We start from the raw sequence: 15747 nt of genomic DNA on the forward strand, positions 1-15747 counted from the left end.
GTACTCCCGTGGAAAACTTTTTTTATTATTTTTTTTTTTTTTTTTAAATCATCTGGTGCTTGAAAGTTAAACAGATTTGTAAATTACTTCTATTTAAAAATCTTAACCCATCCAGTATTTTTAAGGGGCTGTATACTAAATCGGAAATGCTTTTCTTTTTGGATTTAATCTCTGTCACAAGCACAGTGCTCTCTGCTGTCCATTTTAGGAACTGTCCAGAGCAGCATATGTTTGCTATGGGGATTTTCTCCTGCTCTGGACAGTTCCTAAAATGGACAGCAGAGAGCACTGTGGTCGTGACAGAAGGGAAATGCAAAAAGAAAAGCCTTTCCTCTGTAGTATACAGCCCCTAAAAAGTACTGGAAGGATTAAGATTTTTTTAATAGAAGTAATTTACAAATCTGCTTAACTTTCTGGAACCAGTTGATTTAAAAAAAAAAAAAAAAAAAAAATTCCATGGGAGTACCCCTTAAAATTTATTTTCTGCCTGACCACAGTGCTCTCTGCTGACACCTCTGTCTGTCTTTGGAACTGTCCAGAGCAGGAGAGGTTAGCTTCTGCTCTGGACAGTCCCTGACATGGACAGAGGTGTCAGCAGAGAGCACAGTGGTCAGACGGAAAAGAACTCCAAAAAGAAATACAACTTCCTATGTAGCATACAGCAGCTGATAAGTACTGGAAGGATTAGGATTTTTTTAATAGAATTAATTTACAAATATGTATAACTTTCTGGCACCAGTTAATTTGAAGAAAAAAAAATCCACTGGAGTACCCCTTTAAGTTCACTTTTCTTGAAGGTCATCTATGCAGAAGGTTCTATACCACCAAGGAACATGTAGGTACATTACAGTGGTGCCCTCTAAATCTTGGGTCTGATTCATCAGGGGTCTGACTTTAGTCAGGGGCTGTCATAATCTGGAGTCTGATCTAGTTTAGGTTCCTGGGTTCTGAATTAAAGGGGTACTCCGGTGGAAAACATTAAATGAAAGCTATTCATTACACATGTATGTGGTTTCAATGTTACGGCTGAAGTTCTTAAAGGGGTACTCCGGTGGAAAACATTTTTTTTTTTTTTCTAAATCAACTAGTGCTAGAAAGTTAAACAGATTTGTAAATTACTTCTATTAAAAAATCTTAATCCTTCCAGTACTTTTTAGCAGCTGTATGTTACAGAGGAAATTCTTTTCTTTTTGAATTTCTTTTTTGCCTTGTCCACAGTGCTCTCTGCTGACACCTGATGCCCGTATAAGGAACTGTCGGGAGCAGGAGAAAATCCCCATAGCAAACCTATGCTGCTCTGGACAGTTCCTGACATGGACAGAGGTGTCAGCAGAGAGCACTGTGGACAAGGCAAAAAAGAAATTCAAAAAGAAAAGGTCTTGTGGCATGTTACTGGTACGCTGTCGTTAGTAGTTACTAGAGATGAGCGAACTTACAGTAAATTCGATTCGTCACGAACTTCTCGGCTCAGCAGTTGATGACTTATCCTGCATAAATTAGTTCAGCCTGGATACATTCCTAGGAAAGAGTCTCCTAGGACTGTATCCACCTTTTCCAGCCCACCGGCGCACCTGAAAGCTGAACTAATTTATGCAGGAAAAGTCATCAACTGCCGAGCTGAGAAGTTTGTGACGAATCGAATTTACTGTAAGTTCGCTCATCTCTAGTAGTTACCAAAGAAGGGCAACTGCTGACCAGCGGGCAAAGGGTTATGGGCGTCCAAGACGCATTGTGAAGGCTAATCCCACAGAAGAGATGCGGTGGAGCAAACTGCTGGTTATTATAGAAAGATCACGTCAGATCACGCCGGACATCGCAGATTGCTGCTTATGGTGGTTAGCTGTACACTGGTCAGAGCGTCCATGCTGATCCTTATCCACCACTGAAATTGCCTACACTGAACAGGTGAGCATTAGTGTTGGGCGCGAATATTCGCATTTCAAATTTTTATCGCAAATATCGCATATACGCGTATTCGCGAATATATTAGCTATATATTCGAAATTACGAATATTTGCTATTTTTCCGAATATTCCTTCTTTTCACTTGTGGGCCAATTAGAATGATGCAAATACACTTGTCAGAGGTTATCAACAACATCCCTAGCAACCAATAGTAAAGTTGCCCACCCCCTCACTGTTTTCTTCCTCAAATACGCGAATATAAGGAATACGCGAAATTCGCGAATGTAGGACGAATATACGTCTATATAAAATATCACGAATTTGAATTTGGCCAATGCCGCTCATCACTAGTGAGCATCAGAACTGGACCACGGAGCAATGGATCACATTCTCTTTTACACCATATGGATGTCCGGGTTCTGTCTACTTGGAGAAGAGATGGCAACAGGATGCACTGTGGGAAGAAGACAAGATGGCGGAGGTAATGTGGTGGGCAATGTTCTGCCGGAAACCTTGGGTCATCATGTGGATGTTACTGTGAAAGGCCCCGCCTACTTAAAGGGGTATTTTCATATCAACTGGCTCCAGAAAGTAAAACAGATTTGTAAATGACTTCTATTAAAAAAAAAAATCTTAATCCTTCCAGTACTTATCAGCTGCTGAAACTGAGTTGTTCTTTTCTGTCTGACCAGCAGAGAGAGAGAGTGGTCTCTGCTCTCTGCTGACACCTCTGTCTGTCTCGGGAACTGTCCAGATTTGGAGCAAATCCCTATAGCAAACTTATCCTGCTCTGGACAGTTCCTGAGACAGACAGAGGTGTCAGCAGGGAGCACTCTGGTCAGACGGAAAAGAACAACTCAACTTCAGCAGCTGATAAGTACTGGAAGGATAAAAAATATTTAATAGAAGTGATTTACAAATCTGTTTAACTTTCTGGAGCCAGTTGATATGAATAAAAGATGTTTTTTTACTGGACATTGTACAGACCAAGTCCCAACCTTCATGGTAGCGGGATCCTCTAAGGGCAGTGGCCTCTTTTAGCAGGGTAACGGCCTCGGCCACACTGCGATGGTTGGAGGAAGATGACAAAAAGTTCAATGATGTTGACTTGGCCTCCAGATTTTTGTGATCTTAATCAGATCAAGTGTCTGAGGGATATGCTGGAGAAACACGTCGGAGAAGGGCACACCTCACAACTCACTTCGAGGATCTAAGATACCACAAGACACCTTTAGAGTCATGTGAGGCCCGAGGAGGACCTCCATAACATGGGGGTCTGAAGGTTTTGGCTGGGGTACGTAAAGGGGTAACGAAGAAGCTAGGAGGTGCAGAAAATTTTGTTCAAGGTAGAAGGTTCAGAGCCTAAATTTATGCCACTTATTATAGATCTATACCAGTGGTCTCCGAACTATGGCCCTCCAGATCTTGCAAAAACTTCAACTCCCAGCATGCCCGGACAGCCAACGGCTGTCCGGGCATGCTGGGAGTTGAAGTTTTGCAACATCTGAGGGGCCACAGTTTGAGACCACTGATCTATACGCAAACGATAAATCAATGCATACTGAGGAAACATAAGGCGAAACACGTAGGACCCATCAGCAGGCAGCGCTGCGGAACGCCAGTGATATTTCACCTTGTTACAGTCAACACTTCACAAGCCATCTCATGAGAATTTAACCTTCACACGCATTTAAGCACAGCCGTCGCTTTACAACATGGAGGTTGCCACGGTAACCGGTAAGCTGGAATAAAAAAAAAAAAATAAATAAATAAATGGGGATGCACGGTATAATGCATCAAGCATGTTCCGCGATGTGGTTAGCACGATCCTGACGCCCTGTACGCAGCGATAAATCAATTATATGAATCCATAAATCTGGACCACAATTAATTCTCAAGGTGACATTTGACGCCCCCCCCCCCCCCCCCCCCCCCCCCCCCCGGGGAGGTGCGCCTGTCGCCTTAGAGAAATACCGACAACATGTAAATTGTTTTACCTAAAGTGGGATTCCAATTCAAACATATCCATAAACTGAGATCCTCATCGATGCCAGACACCAAGAGGATATTGTTCTTTGTGCGCCAAACCTTCCATACTCATAGATCTCTATAGCCCCGACATGGTGTCGGACCAGGGAAGGGATTTAGTACAATGCGGCTCTTCTGCATAGATGAGATAAGGCGCTAGTAAAATCTATGACTTCCAAATCCTTTGTCCCTGGAGTAAAGGGGATTGACAGACCCGCGACAATGTTATCTCAGAACATAAGTCAATGTCAAGAGGGCTGGACTAACCATCCAGAGGAGACTACGGTTTGGGAGATATAATGGGTCTCGGTCTTTAAAGGGTTACTTTTAAATCAACCGGTGCCAGAAAGTTAAACAGATGTGTAAATGACATCTATTTAAAAATCATAATCCTTCCAGTACTTATTAGCTACTGTGTTCTTTTCTTTTTGAATTTCATTTCTATTTGACCACAGTGCTCTCTGCTGACACCTCTGTCCATGTCAGGAACTGTCCAGAGCAGGATAGGTTTGCTATGGGGATTTGCTCCTACTCTGGACAGTTCCTAAAATTCAAAAAGAAAAGAACTTCCTGTGGAGCATATACAGTAGCAGCTGATAAGTACTGGAAGGATTAAGATTTTTAAATAGAAGTCATTTACAAATCTGTTTAACTTTCTGGCAACAGTTGATTTAAAAAAAAAAAAAAGTTTTCCAGCTGAGTACCCCTTTAAATAGGCATCCACTATCCACTGAATAGGGAATAGGTGTTAAAGGGGTACTCCACTGTAAAACCTTTATTTTAAATATTTTTTTTTCTTTTATTTTTTAATTAACTGGTGCCAAAAAGTTAAACAGATTTGTAAATTATAAAGTAAAGTAAAATATCTTAATCCTTACAGTACTTATCAGCTGCTGTTATGATCCACAGGAAGTTCTTTTCTTTTACAATTTATTTTCTGTATGGCCACGGTGCTCTCTGCTGACACCTCTGTTCATGTCAGGAACTGTCCAGAGTAGGAGCAAATCCCCATAGAAAACCTCTCCTGCTCTGGACAGTTCCTAAAATGATCAGAGGTGTCAGCAGAGAGCACTGTGGTCAGACAGAAAGGAAATTCAAAAAGAAAAGGAGTTCCTGTGGATCATACCAGCAGCTGATAAGTACTGGAAGGATTAAGATATATTTAATAGAAGTAATTTACTAATCTGTTTAACTTTCTGTCACCAATTGATTTAAAAAAAAAAAATTCCAGTGGAGTACCCCTTTAAGTGCTGTAAATCTGACCACTTGGACCCCAAAACATTTTGGCCATAATTAGGATGCCCATGAATACATTCTTCTTGTGGGGCCCAAAACATCTCAGTTTGTCACTGACTGAGTTAAACTGTCCCACTAGAAGATGTTAAGGTTCTGACAATGTGACTTAAAGGGGTACTCCGGTGAAAACCTTTTTTCTTTTAAATCAACTGGTGGCAGAAAGTTAAACATATTTGTATATTACTTCTATTAAAAAATCTTAATCCTTCCAGTACTTATTAGCTGCTGAATGCTACAGAGAAAATTCCTTTCTTTTTGGAACACTGATGACATCACGAGCACAGTGCTCTCTTCTGACATCTCTGTCCATTTTAGCAACCGTGCATAGCAGATGTATGCTAAGGGCAGCATGGTGGCTCAGTGGTTAGCAATGCTGCTTTGCAGTGCTGGGGACCTGGGTTCAAATTCCACTAAGGACAACAATAAATAAAGCGTGATTATTATAATAACGTCAGCAGAGAGAAATGTGCTCGTAATGTCATCAAAGAGCATTCCAAAAAGAAAAATATTTCCTCTGTAGTATTCAGCAGCTAATAAGTACTGGAAGGATTAAGATTTTTTTAAAAGAAGTAATTTACAAATATGTTTAACTTTCTGCCACCAGTTGATTTAAAAGAAAAAAGGTTTTCACCGGAGTACCCCTTTAAAGGACATTCGCAGTAAAATAAACATATCCCCTATGCACAGGATAGAGGATAAGTGTCTGATCGAGGGGGGTCCAAACACTAGGGCCCCTGCGATCTCCTGTATGGGGCCCCAGCTCTGCCACGGAGGCATTCGTGCATCCCCACTTCTCCCATAGAGCTGTATGGGGTGGCGTGTTCGTCTAGCTCAGTGAGCTTGACGACGCGCATTAGCTGGTGCACACCGCGGCAATGCTGGGGCCCTGTTTGGTAGATCGCAGGGGGTCCCAGTGGTCGGACCCCCCGCGATCAGACACTTATCCCCTATCCTGCAGCTCTCCTTTAACCACAAAATGGACCGAATAAGTCCATTAAAAATAGTTCTCCAACCCAGGCCCACCAATAGTCCAGCATTTTAATTGTCTCCGTTCTATTGCAGACAAGGCACAGAACGTCAGGCAGAAGAATGGTCAGGGGCAGCAGAAGTCAGAAGAACCAAACAAGCGCTGGTCAGGGAGGAGAAACTGTAATTACAAGTAGGGTTGGGACACACTGCAGAGTTTTAAAGGGCTACTCCGGTGGAAAACTTTTTATTTTTTTTTTATTTTTTTTTTAGTCAACTGGTGCCACCAGAAAGTCAAAAAGATTTGTAAATTACTTCTATAAAAACATCTTCATCCTTCCAGTACTTATCAGCTTCTGAATAATACAGAGGAAATTATTTTCTTTTTGGAACTCTTCTGACATCATGACCACAGTGCTCTCTGCTGACACCTAAACAGGCCGAACACTATGGAGTAATAGAGAGCACTGTGGTCATGATGTCAGCAGAGAGCTCTGTGTTCCAAAAAGAAAATAATTTTCTCTGTATTATTCAGCAGCTAATAAGTACTGGAAGGATTAAGATTTTTTATTTTATTTTATAGAAGTGAGTTACAAATCTGTTTAACTTTCTGGCACCAGTTGATTAAAAAAAATAAAAATAAAAATGTTTTCCACCGGAGTACCCCTTTAAGGCTATGAGGTTGCACAGGAACTAGTTTTTGCTTCCCAGGTAATCTTTTTATCTATGGAGTGGGCTGTTATATGTCATAAAACTCACATTCACATGCAATTGTCACATGACTTTCATGCGAAAATATTTGTAAAATATATATATATATATATACACTCAGTATATATATATATATATATATATATATATATATATATATATATATATACACACACACACACATTTTCTCAATTGTTTTTCTTATGTTATTGCACTAAAGGTAACAATATGAAGCTTTTCAAATAGTCTGGATTAAAAATATCCGAGCGTTTTGTGTATACAGCTCCTATGCAGATTCATGTGCTTTGGTGGTTACAGACTACAAGCCTTTTATAGTCCGATCCTACCGGTATGTGTTAATCTGGCCATTCATTTTACATAACTGTCCTTCAGCTGTCCGGTATCTTTCCCGATCCCTGTATACACATGTATGTTTGTCTTGGCTGAGCGTGCATGTATTCTGAATGGGCAGATGGGAGAAAGCTGCTGCCAGACTTCTCCAGCAGCGACTTATGTCAATGAGAACAAAAGGATTTGGCATTTTGAAATCCAACAGGTCTGACCCTTCTTTTCCCCAATCCGGGGGTAAGACAAGGGGGTAGACAGGGTAGGCCCTCACCTAGGTCGCTATCCCCATACCTACCTACTTGGGGACACCTATCTACCTACTGGGGCTAATCGCCTACTGGGAGCACATACCTACCTAATGGGCCACCTATTTACCTTCTAGGGGTAACTGCCTACTTGGAGCACATTCCTGCCTACTGGGAACACATGCCTACCTTATATGGGCACTTAATTACCTACTGGGGGCACCTATCTAGCATGAGGGGCATTATTACTAGTGTTGCTCGTGAATATTCGAGATGCGAATTTTATTCGCGAATATAGCATATTCCATATGCTAATTTTCACATATGCGATTTTTTGTATATGTACATTTTCGCATTCGCGCAAATTAGACACATGCGAAAGTTTTGCACATGCGAATTTTAGTGTATGCTAATTTTATATGTAGTTTTTCGCATATGCGATTTTTTTTTTTTTTTTTTTTTATACACGATAATTTGCGCATGGGTAAAAAAAAATAAGCATGTGCGAAATTTTCTTAGATGCGAATTTTCGTGTATGCTGATTTATATCTATGCTAAGTTTCGCATATGCGAATTTTTGTATATGCAAATTTTCATATAGGCACTTATTTATGTTAATTTTCGTAAATGCGCATTTGTGCATATGCTAATTTTCGCATACGCAAATTTTTGCGTGTGCGACTCTAGTGGATACATGACGAATATTCGTCCATATATTCGCGAATATTCGCGAATTCGAATATGGCCTAGGCCGCTCAACACTAATTATTACCATTATTACTCATTACTTATAAAAAATATTGGAACTATAACACATTATATCAGTGTATCCCAACCAGTGTGAAAACTACAACCCCCAGCGTGCCCGGACAGCCAAAGGCTGTCCGGGCACGCTGGGGGTTGTAGTTTTGGAACAGCTGGAGGCACACTGGTTGGGAAACACTGTACTAAACCCATAGAAGCAGAGCAGGGGAAGAGCAGGCTGCATCAGAGGGGAGCGCAGGTGAGATAAGTAAAAATAAAAACTTTTTTTTTTTCCGTTTTTGTCTTTCACTGATGGGGGCACTTATCTACCTTGAGGGGGCACCAATCTAAAAAGGGGGGGGGTTATTTATAATAGTTCGCACCTGGGGGGCAATTATTTATCTCCTAGGAATCACCTATCTGTACTGGGGTCAACTATCTTTTATACTGGAGGGGAACTGTCTACTGGAAGCAGAGGGGCACCTATCTACCCACTGGGAGTCAACTATTACCTACTGCCTACTGGGAGTACATACCTACCTACTTGGGGACACCTATCTACCTACTGGGGCTAATCGCCTACTGGGAGCACATACCTACCTAATGGGCCACCTATTTACCTTCTAGGGGTGACTGCCAACTGGGAGCACATTCCTACCTACTGGGGGGCACCTATGTACCTACTGGGGTAACTGCCTACTGGGAACACATGCCTACCTTATAGGGGCACTTAATTACCTACTGGAGGCACCTATCTAGCATGAGGGGCATTATTACCATTATTACTCAGATACTAATAAAAAAATATTGCAACTATTATACATTATATCAGTGTTTCCTAACCAGTGTCCGGGCACGCTGGGGGTTGTAGTTTTGGAACAGCTGGAGGCACACTGGTTGGGAAACACTGTACTAAACCCATAGAAGCAGAGCAGGGAAAGAGCAGGCTGCATCAGAGGGGAGCGCAGGTGCTATAGTCCACAAACCTATTCCATACAGCACTATAACCAACAAAACATTTATAGTTGCCAAAGCAACAATGTATCATATAGTTGCAACAAAAGTAACACAACAAACCCTGATAGTTGCCGACCAATCATAACAAAAGAAGACTAAGGCAAAATTGCATATGTAGCAAAATAGTTTCAACAAGTTATAATGGAAAAAACTCAAAAACTAATAAAAAATATTGCAACTATAATACATTATATCAGTGTTTCCCAACCAGTGTGCCTCCAGCTGTTGCAAAACTACAACCCCCAGCGTGCCCGGACAGCCTTCGGCTGTCCGAGCACCCTGGGGGTTGTAGTTTTGCAACAGCTGGAGGCACACTGGTTGGGAAACACTGTACTAAACCCATAGAATCCCTATAAAATTGTCTTAAATGAGCAATTTTACAGCCTGTAGGTGGCACTGTTTTCACTTAAAAAATAAAAATCTGCGCTCCTCTCTGTCGGGTTTCTTTCGCTTCGCAGAATATTGTACTTTAAAACCCGACGGACCCATTATGGGTCAATGGAATCCATTAGGATCCATTACGAAACAAATCCGTTACAACGGTCATGTATCCTATAGAACTTTTCAACTATGAACTACTATCAAAAAGTAGCCAAAATGATGTTTACAAACATAGACAGTGAAATTTCAATAACATCCGATAATCCAGAAAGTCTAATAAACCGGCGGCGGCGCCAAAAAGCAATGCAAGAATTTTTTTACAGAAGACTGAGCGAAAAATTGGGAGTTCTATGTAATTTCTAGGTCTATCTGATAATCCAGAATATTTCATAATCCGGATTCCATTTGATCGCATTGGTACCAGATTTAGGAAATTTTACTGTAACCTGGTCTCTCTATTTTTTTTTATTTTTATATTTTTCTACGCCCTAGTTCAGGGGGTTATCCCAATATAAAAAAAATAAAAAATAAAAAAAAAACGATTTTTTTCTCCATAAATAGCGCCACTTTTGTCCGCAGGACGTGTGTGGAATTACAACATAGCTGCATCCACTTCAATGGAACTGAGCTGCAATACCGCACACAAACTCTTTCTCTGCCAAAAACAGCACCACATTTGGTCTTCAGTTTGTGCGTGTTATTGCAGCTCTGTTCCATATAGCCGAGGTATAATACCACACACAACCAGAGGACAAAAGTGGCCCTGTTTTTGGAAGAAATCAGCTCTGTTTTTCTATTTCTGGATAGAATAGATAGAAGCAGCCATTTTTATAAACAGACCTACTCACTAAACGGGTTTTGAGATGCTCTTCTACTTAATCAGTAGAAGAAGTACTGATGAAGGAGGAAAAGACTTCTGAAACACGTTTAGTGAAAAGGACAGTATTTCATTGGTAAAGCATTTGGGAAGTTTTTCTAATTCTGAATCGGCTCTGTTTTTCTATTTCTGGATAACCCCTTTATTAATGTTGAATGAGCCATTTTTACAAACAGTCCTACTTACTTAACGCGTTCTGGAGATCTTCTTTTCCTTCATCAGTAGGAGAAGTACTGATGAAGGAGGAAAAGACCTCTGAAACATGTTTAGTGAAAAGGACTGTATTTCTTTGGTAAAGAATTTGGGAAGTTTTTCTAATTCTGAATCCTTGTTGCCCCCCCCCCCCCAAGACATATATGAAAACTTTCTTTCACAAACAGCACCACTCCTGTCTACAGGCCATATGTATGTATTGCAGCTCAACTCCATTGAAGTGAATGGGTGCTAAGCTGCAATACCGTACTCAACCTGTGGATGCGTGTGGCGCTGTTTAAAAAAAAAAATACAGGAATCAACTCCAGCTAAATATAAAAGAAGAATATTAAAGAAAAAATCAGCAACAATAGATCCTGTTTAGCTGATTCTTAATTTTATCTGTGCTTGGAAAAGCTGGGTGACAAGCAATCTGGTTGTCATTATAGTGCCCGCAGAGGTTGCCACCCAGCTTTCCTATAGTCCTGAATGTCAATGTAGGAATATATCTCCCCTTTCTCTATTGCTGCATAATAAGGGGTTATTCAGGAGTACAAAAACAAAATAGCTTTCTTCCAAAAAACAGCGCCAACCCTGTCCTCAGATTGTATGTGGGATTGCAACTGGGCTCCATTCACTTCAATGGAACTGAGCTGTGATACCACACACAACCTGAGCACAACGGTGGCGCTGTTTCCGGTAGAAATTAGCTGCTTCTTTTTCCAAATTTTTGCGGATAATCCCTTTTAATTTGGCAGATTTACCATTCAGTAGAAAAGCTGTCGGGGCGGCCATATTGGTTGTCACTTTAGGGACTCCAATGCAACATCTGTACTATTGTTCCACCCAGTTTGTTACCCAGCTTTCTGAGTGAGGATCACTCAAGAATTCGATACTCTAAATCAGTGGTCTCCAAACTGTGCCTCCCTAGATGTTACCAAGTTGTAGTTTGGAAACAGCTGGAGGCACCCTAATTGGAAAACACGCTTTATATCATTATCATTAATCACCAGACTGTGGCCCTCCAGCTGTTGCAAAACTACAACTCTCATGCTGTCAGAGCACGATTGGAGTAGTAGTTTAGCACACCTGGAGAGCCATAAATTGGGGGAACCCTGCTCCCAATATACTGGATAATCTCCTGCAAAACGATTTTTTTTTATTATAAATTTTGTCAATATTTTGTATTTTTGAAATAATATTTATATGTATATATAATATGCACTTTGTTGAAATATTACATATATTTAGTATTTATACTGTACATATATGTATATATATGAATATAATAATATAATGTATTTTATATATAAAATAAAGTAATCTCCCGATGGCTTTAGAAGAAGGGGGGGGGGGGTCATCACAGTGACAGCTTCCGGCAAAATGATCAATGATGGACGATGGGTCGAGAAAATGGAGACAATGAAGACGTCTTAGCAAAAAATAATATATATTTTTTAGTGCATATTTGGCTACTTTAAAATTCATGCAATATATCAATTCCCCCCTGGTAGCACAATATGCCTTGACTCTGATCCCCTCCCTCCCCAATGGCCCCTCAATAAAAGTTTCTCCGGTCTAATGTATGTAAAAATAAAATATGCACAGAACTCAATAATAATATTAATAATAATTATATATATATATATATATATATATATATATATATATATAATATTTAGTTTTTGTTTTTTACCTTACACATGAAGGCACTTTACAGATAAGTAGATATTTGGTTAGCAAAAAATTAAAAATAAAAAAATAAAAATAAGCAAAAAACAGCAAAAAAACATAAAAACCCTTTCCTAATCAGAGAGTCGTGCAGGAATCCCTGGCAGCAGAAGGGTTAAACGAAATGCCAAAATGATGTAAACAAATGAAGATCTGTGCAAAAAACTGCAGATGTTTCGACACCAAATGTCGTACCCCCCACACCCCCCCAGAATTGGCTTTCGGATGGTCTCAAAGTGCGTCACCGTCATCCTCTTTTGCAATATTTTCCACTTTTGTGCAAAATTTGAAAGGATAAAAAAGTGACTTTGAAGCAGGGTTAGGCCAAAAAAAAAAAAAAATTTCTTATTTAAGAAAAAAAAAATATAAGGGAAATTTGATGTTTTTTGTCACCTCCCGAAACAGCTGTTCTTCGAACCCTAGTGGCTCCTGAAAGTCTTTCCCCATAGAACACTGTGTTGTGTCGTTGGGAGTTCAAGACAATGGCACAGATACAAGAATCTATCCATAGCAGCTTGTGCCATATAAATGATGTGCTTGTGTGTGATTCCTGTAGGACGGCATCATATTAATAATCCTTGGGAAACACTATAAAAAAAAAAAGAGGCAAAAAGTGTCCTTGGTTGCATCGACCATGAGGATGATGAGAGTGATGACCCGAGGACGACTGGGTAACTGTTTGATTGATACAATGTGACAATTCCTTCAAGGTTCATGGCGGACTACGCGTGTTTCGTATGCAACCACAAGATCCAGATTTCTAAACACACCATAAAAATGGCAGGACAACCTCACGGCTATGAACTCTCAAACATCTACAGTACAGTCTTTCAGACTCTTCTAGACCTCCCAAGCTAGTGATGAGGTTCAACCATGGGACCAGGATTTATTTATTTTTTTAGCAGAACTTACCAAGAGGTCATACCTCTGTTAACTTTTTGGGTTCTCCATAGTGTTGGTTGGTGGGGAAGTGAGTATATTTGGCGTCATCCAGGTCTTCTGATTCCATATAATCCGACTTGTTGAATGACTGTTTGCTCTCGCTCTTTTTCAGGTCTCCGTATGGCTGCTGTCCACAGGTGACATGCGTGTACTGGGATTGCTCTTCGTGGTCGGTCTCCCTGTGGTAGAAGTAGTTGAAATTGGAGACGATTACAGGAACTGGGAGTGCAATGGTTAACACGCCGGCTATGGCACAGAGAGAACCTACTATTTTGCCCCCAATGGTTAATGGGTACATGTCACCATAACCGACAGTTGTCATGGACACTACTGCCCACCAGAAAGCATCCGGAATGCTGGTAAATAAAGACTCGGGATCATCAGTCTCTGCAAAATACACTGCACTGGAAAACAGGATGACGCCGATGAAGAGGAAGAAGATGAGAAGTCCTAATTCCCTCATACTGGCTTGCAATGTCTTCCCTAAGATCTGAAGACCTTTAGAGTGTCTTGAGAGCTTGAATATCCTGAAGACTCTCACCAGGCGGATGACCCTCAAAATAGCCAAGGACATGGCCTGCTGCCCATTGCTACCTTGTTGCTCGGCCAGCTCGGTCCCTAAGGTGATGAAATAAGGGATGATGGCCACAATATCAATGACATTCATCATGTTCTTGAAGAAAGCTGGCTTGCTAGGGCAGGCAAAGAACCTGACCAAGAGTTCAAAGGAGAACCAGATAATGCATAGGGTCTCGATGAGGAAGAAAGGGTCAGTAAAGGGACTGTCTTTGGCGGGACGGGTCCCATTGACCAAAAGATGCTCACCTGACATCCTTACTTCTTCCCTGAACTCTGGAAGTGTCTCCAAGCAGAAGATGACGATAGAGATAAGAATGATGAGGACTGAGACAATGGCAATGCCCCTAGCAGGTCCCGAACTCTCCGGATACTCAAAGAGTAGCCAGACCTGTCTTTGGAAGTCATTGTCGGGCAATGGTCGCTCTTCTTCCTTGATGAAGCCCTCGTCGTCCCGAAAGATCTCGATGACCTCTTCCCCCAGCTCGTAAAACTTAATCTCCTCCAAGAAGATGTCAACGGGGACGTTGATGGGTCTGCGAAGCCTTCCGCCAGATTGGTAGTAATACAAGATGGCATCGAAGCAGGGTCGGTTTCGATCAAAAAAGTACTCATTCCTCAGAGGGTCAAAGAAACGCATTCTCTTTCTGGGGTCCCCTAGTAAGGTTTGGGGAAACTGGGCAAGAGTTCTCAATTGGGTTTCAAAGCGGAGTCCGGAGATATTGATGACCACCCTCTCACAACAGTCCTGGGTCGTCCTTTCAGGGTCATAACCCTCTTGCCCCAGGGCACTAAGGGACACTAGAGTCTCATCCACATTCTCCCCAGATACCACAGTCATATCTCCAGTTTAGGGGGGTCCTCCTCAGCACAGCCGCACCCCAGTAGCTTTCTCCTCAGTCTATGCACCTATAATTCCGAGATGATTGGCAGCTCCTTGGCTGTAGTGCATCCTGTCCTCGGTGACAATCCCACCATGAAGCTGGCATCACATCTGGCTGTGATAGACATGGCTGCAATGAGTGTCACCCTGTTGCAACCATCTCCTCAATGGACAGCGGCATGTCTTCTTGCAATCTGTTGATCGTGAGTCCCCGGTGGTGACTGGGTCCCCTCCTTGTGGCAGATCCTTGGCGGTGACTCTAGACTGGCTGTCACTGAGGTAGAGGAGCAGCTCCAGTCTCTCGCCCTCCCCAGGAGCACACTGACGTCCAGGGGGGAGTGTCACAGAAGAAGCTACCACCTCTCATTCAGCTCCCCGCCAGCCCTCCACTGCCTCCTCCCTATTTGTTCAGTCCATACAACAGTGTTTCCCAACCAGGGTGCCTCCAGCTGTTGCAAAACTACAACTCCCAGCATGCCTGGACAGCCTTCGGCTGTCCAGGCATGCTGGGAGTTGTAGTTTTGCAACAGCTGGAGGCACCCTGGTTGGGAAACACTGCCATACACAATGCCCTCAATTCATGGTCTGGTCCATAGGAATGAATGGGCTGACTGGACATTCCCTACATGGACCGTGCAAGACACAGAAGCACCAGGAACAGGAGACAACAGCAGGTTACAGGCAGAAGCTGCAGAACCTCTTGGAAAATAACATCTGTCTAGTCACAGATCCTGAAGCTGCTGCTGGTGTTGTTTAATTAAATGTACCATAAATATAAAGAAAAAGAAGTAGATAGATATAACATATAAGATAGATAGATAGATATAAGATAGATGAGATAGATAGATAGATATAACATATAAGATAGATAGATATGAGATAGATATAAGATAGATAGATGCGATA

At 41.6% G+C, this 15747-nt stretch overlaps 1 protein-coding gene across 3 annotated transcripts in view; it reads right to left on the reverse strand.

The window, feature by feature from the left end:
- The window catches only part of LOC130267424 (potassium voltage-gated channel subfamily A member 2-like), a 135246-nt gene that overhangs the window by 49932 nt on the left and 69567 nt on the right, over positions 1–15747 (reverse strand). Inside the window, exon 1 of one of the 3 annotated variants that reach the window (XM_056517227.1) lies at positions 13366–15267. The exons of 1 other annotated variant lie outside the window; for it this stretch is intronic. In XM_056517227.1, the coding sequence (XP_056373202.1) occupies positions 13366–14799 (1434 nt within the window). In that variant the 5' untranslated portion in view covers positions 14800–15267. Of the gene's footprint in view, positions 1–13352; positions 15268–15747 lie in introns of those variants that run through there. One more of the 3 variants, XM_056517228.1, reaches the window with a different exon arrangement.

Source organism: Hyla sarda, chromosome 4 (assembly GCF_029499605.1).
Source record: "Hyla sarda isolate aHylSar1 chromosome 4, aHylSar1.hap1, whole genome shotgun sequence".
Taxonomy (NCBI): Eukaryota; Metazoa; Chordata; class Amphibia; order Anura; family Hylidae; genus Hyla; species Hyla sarda.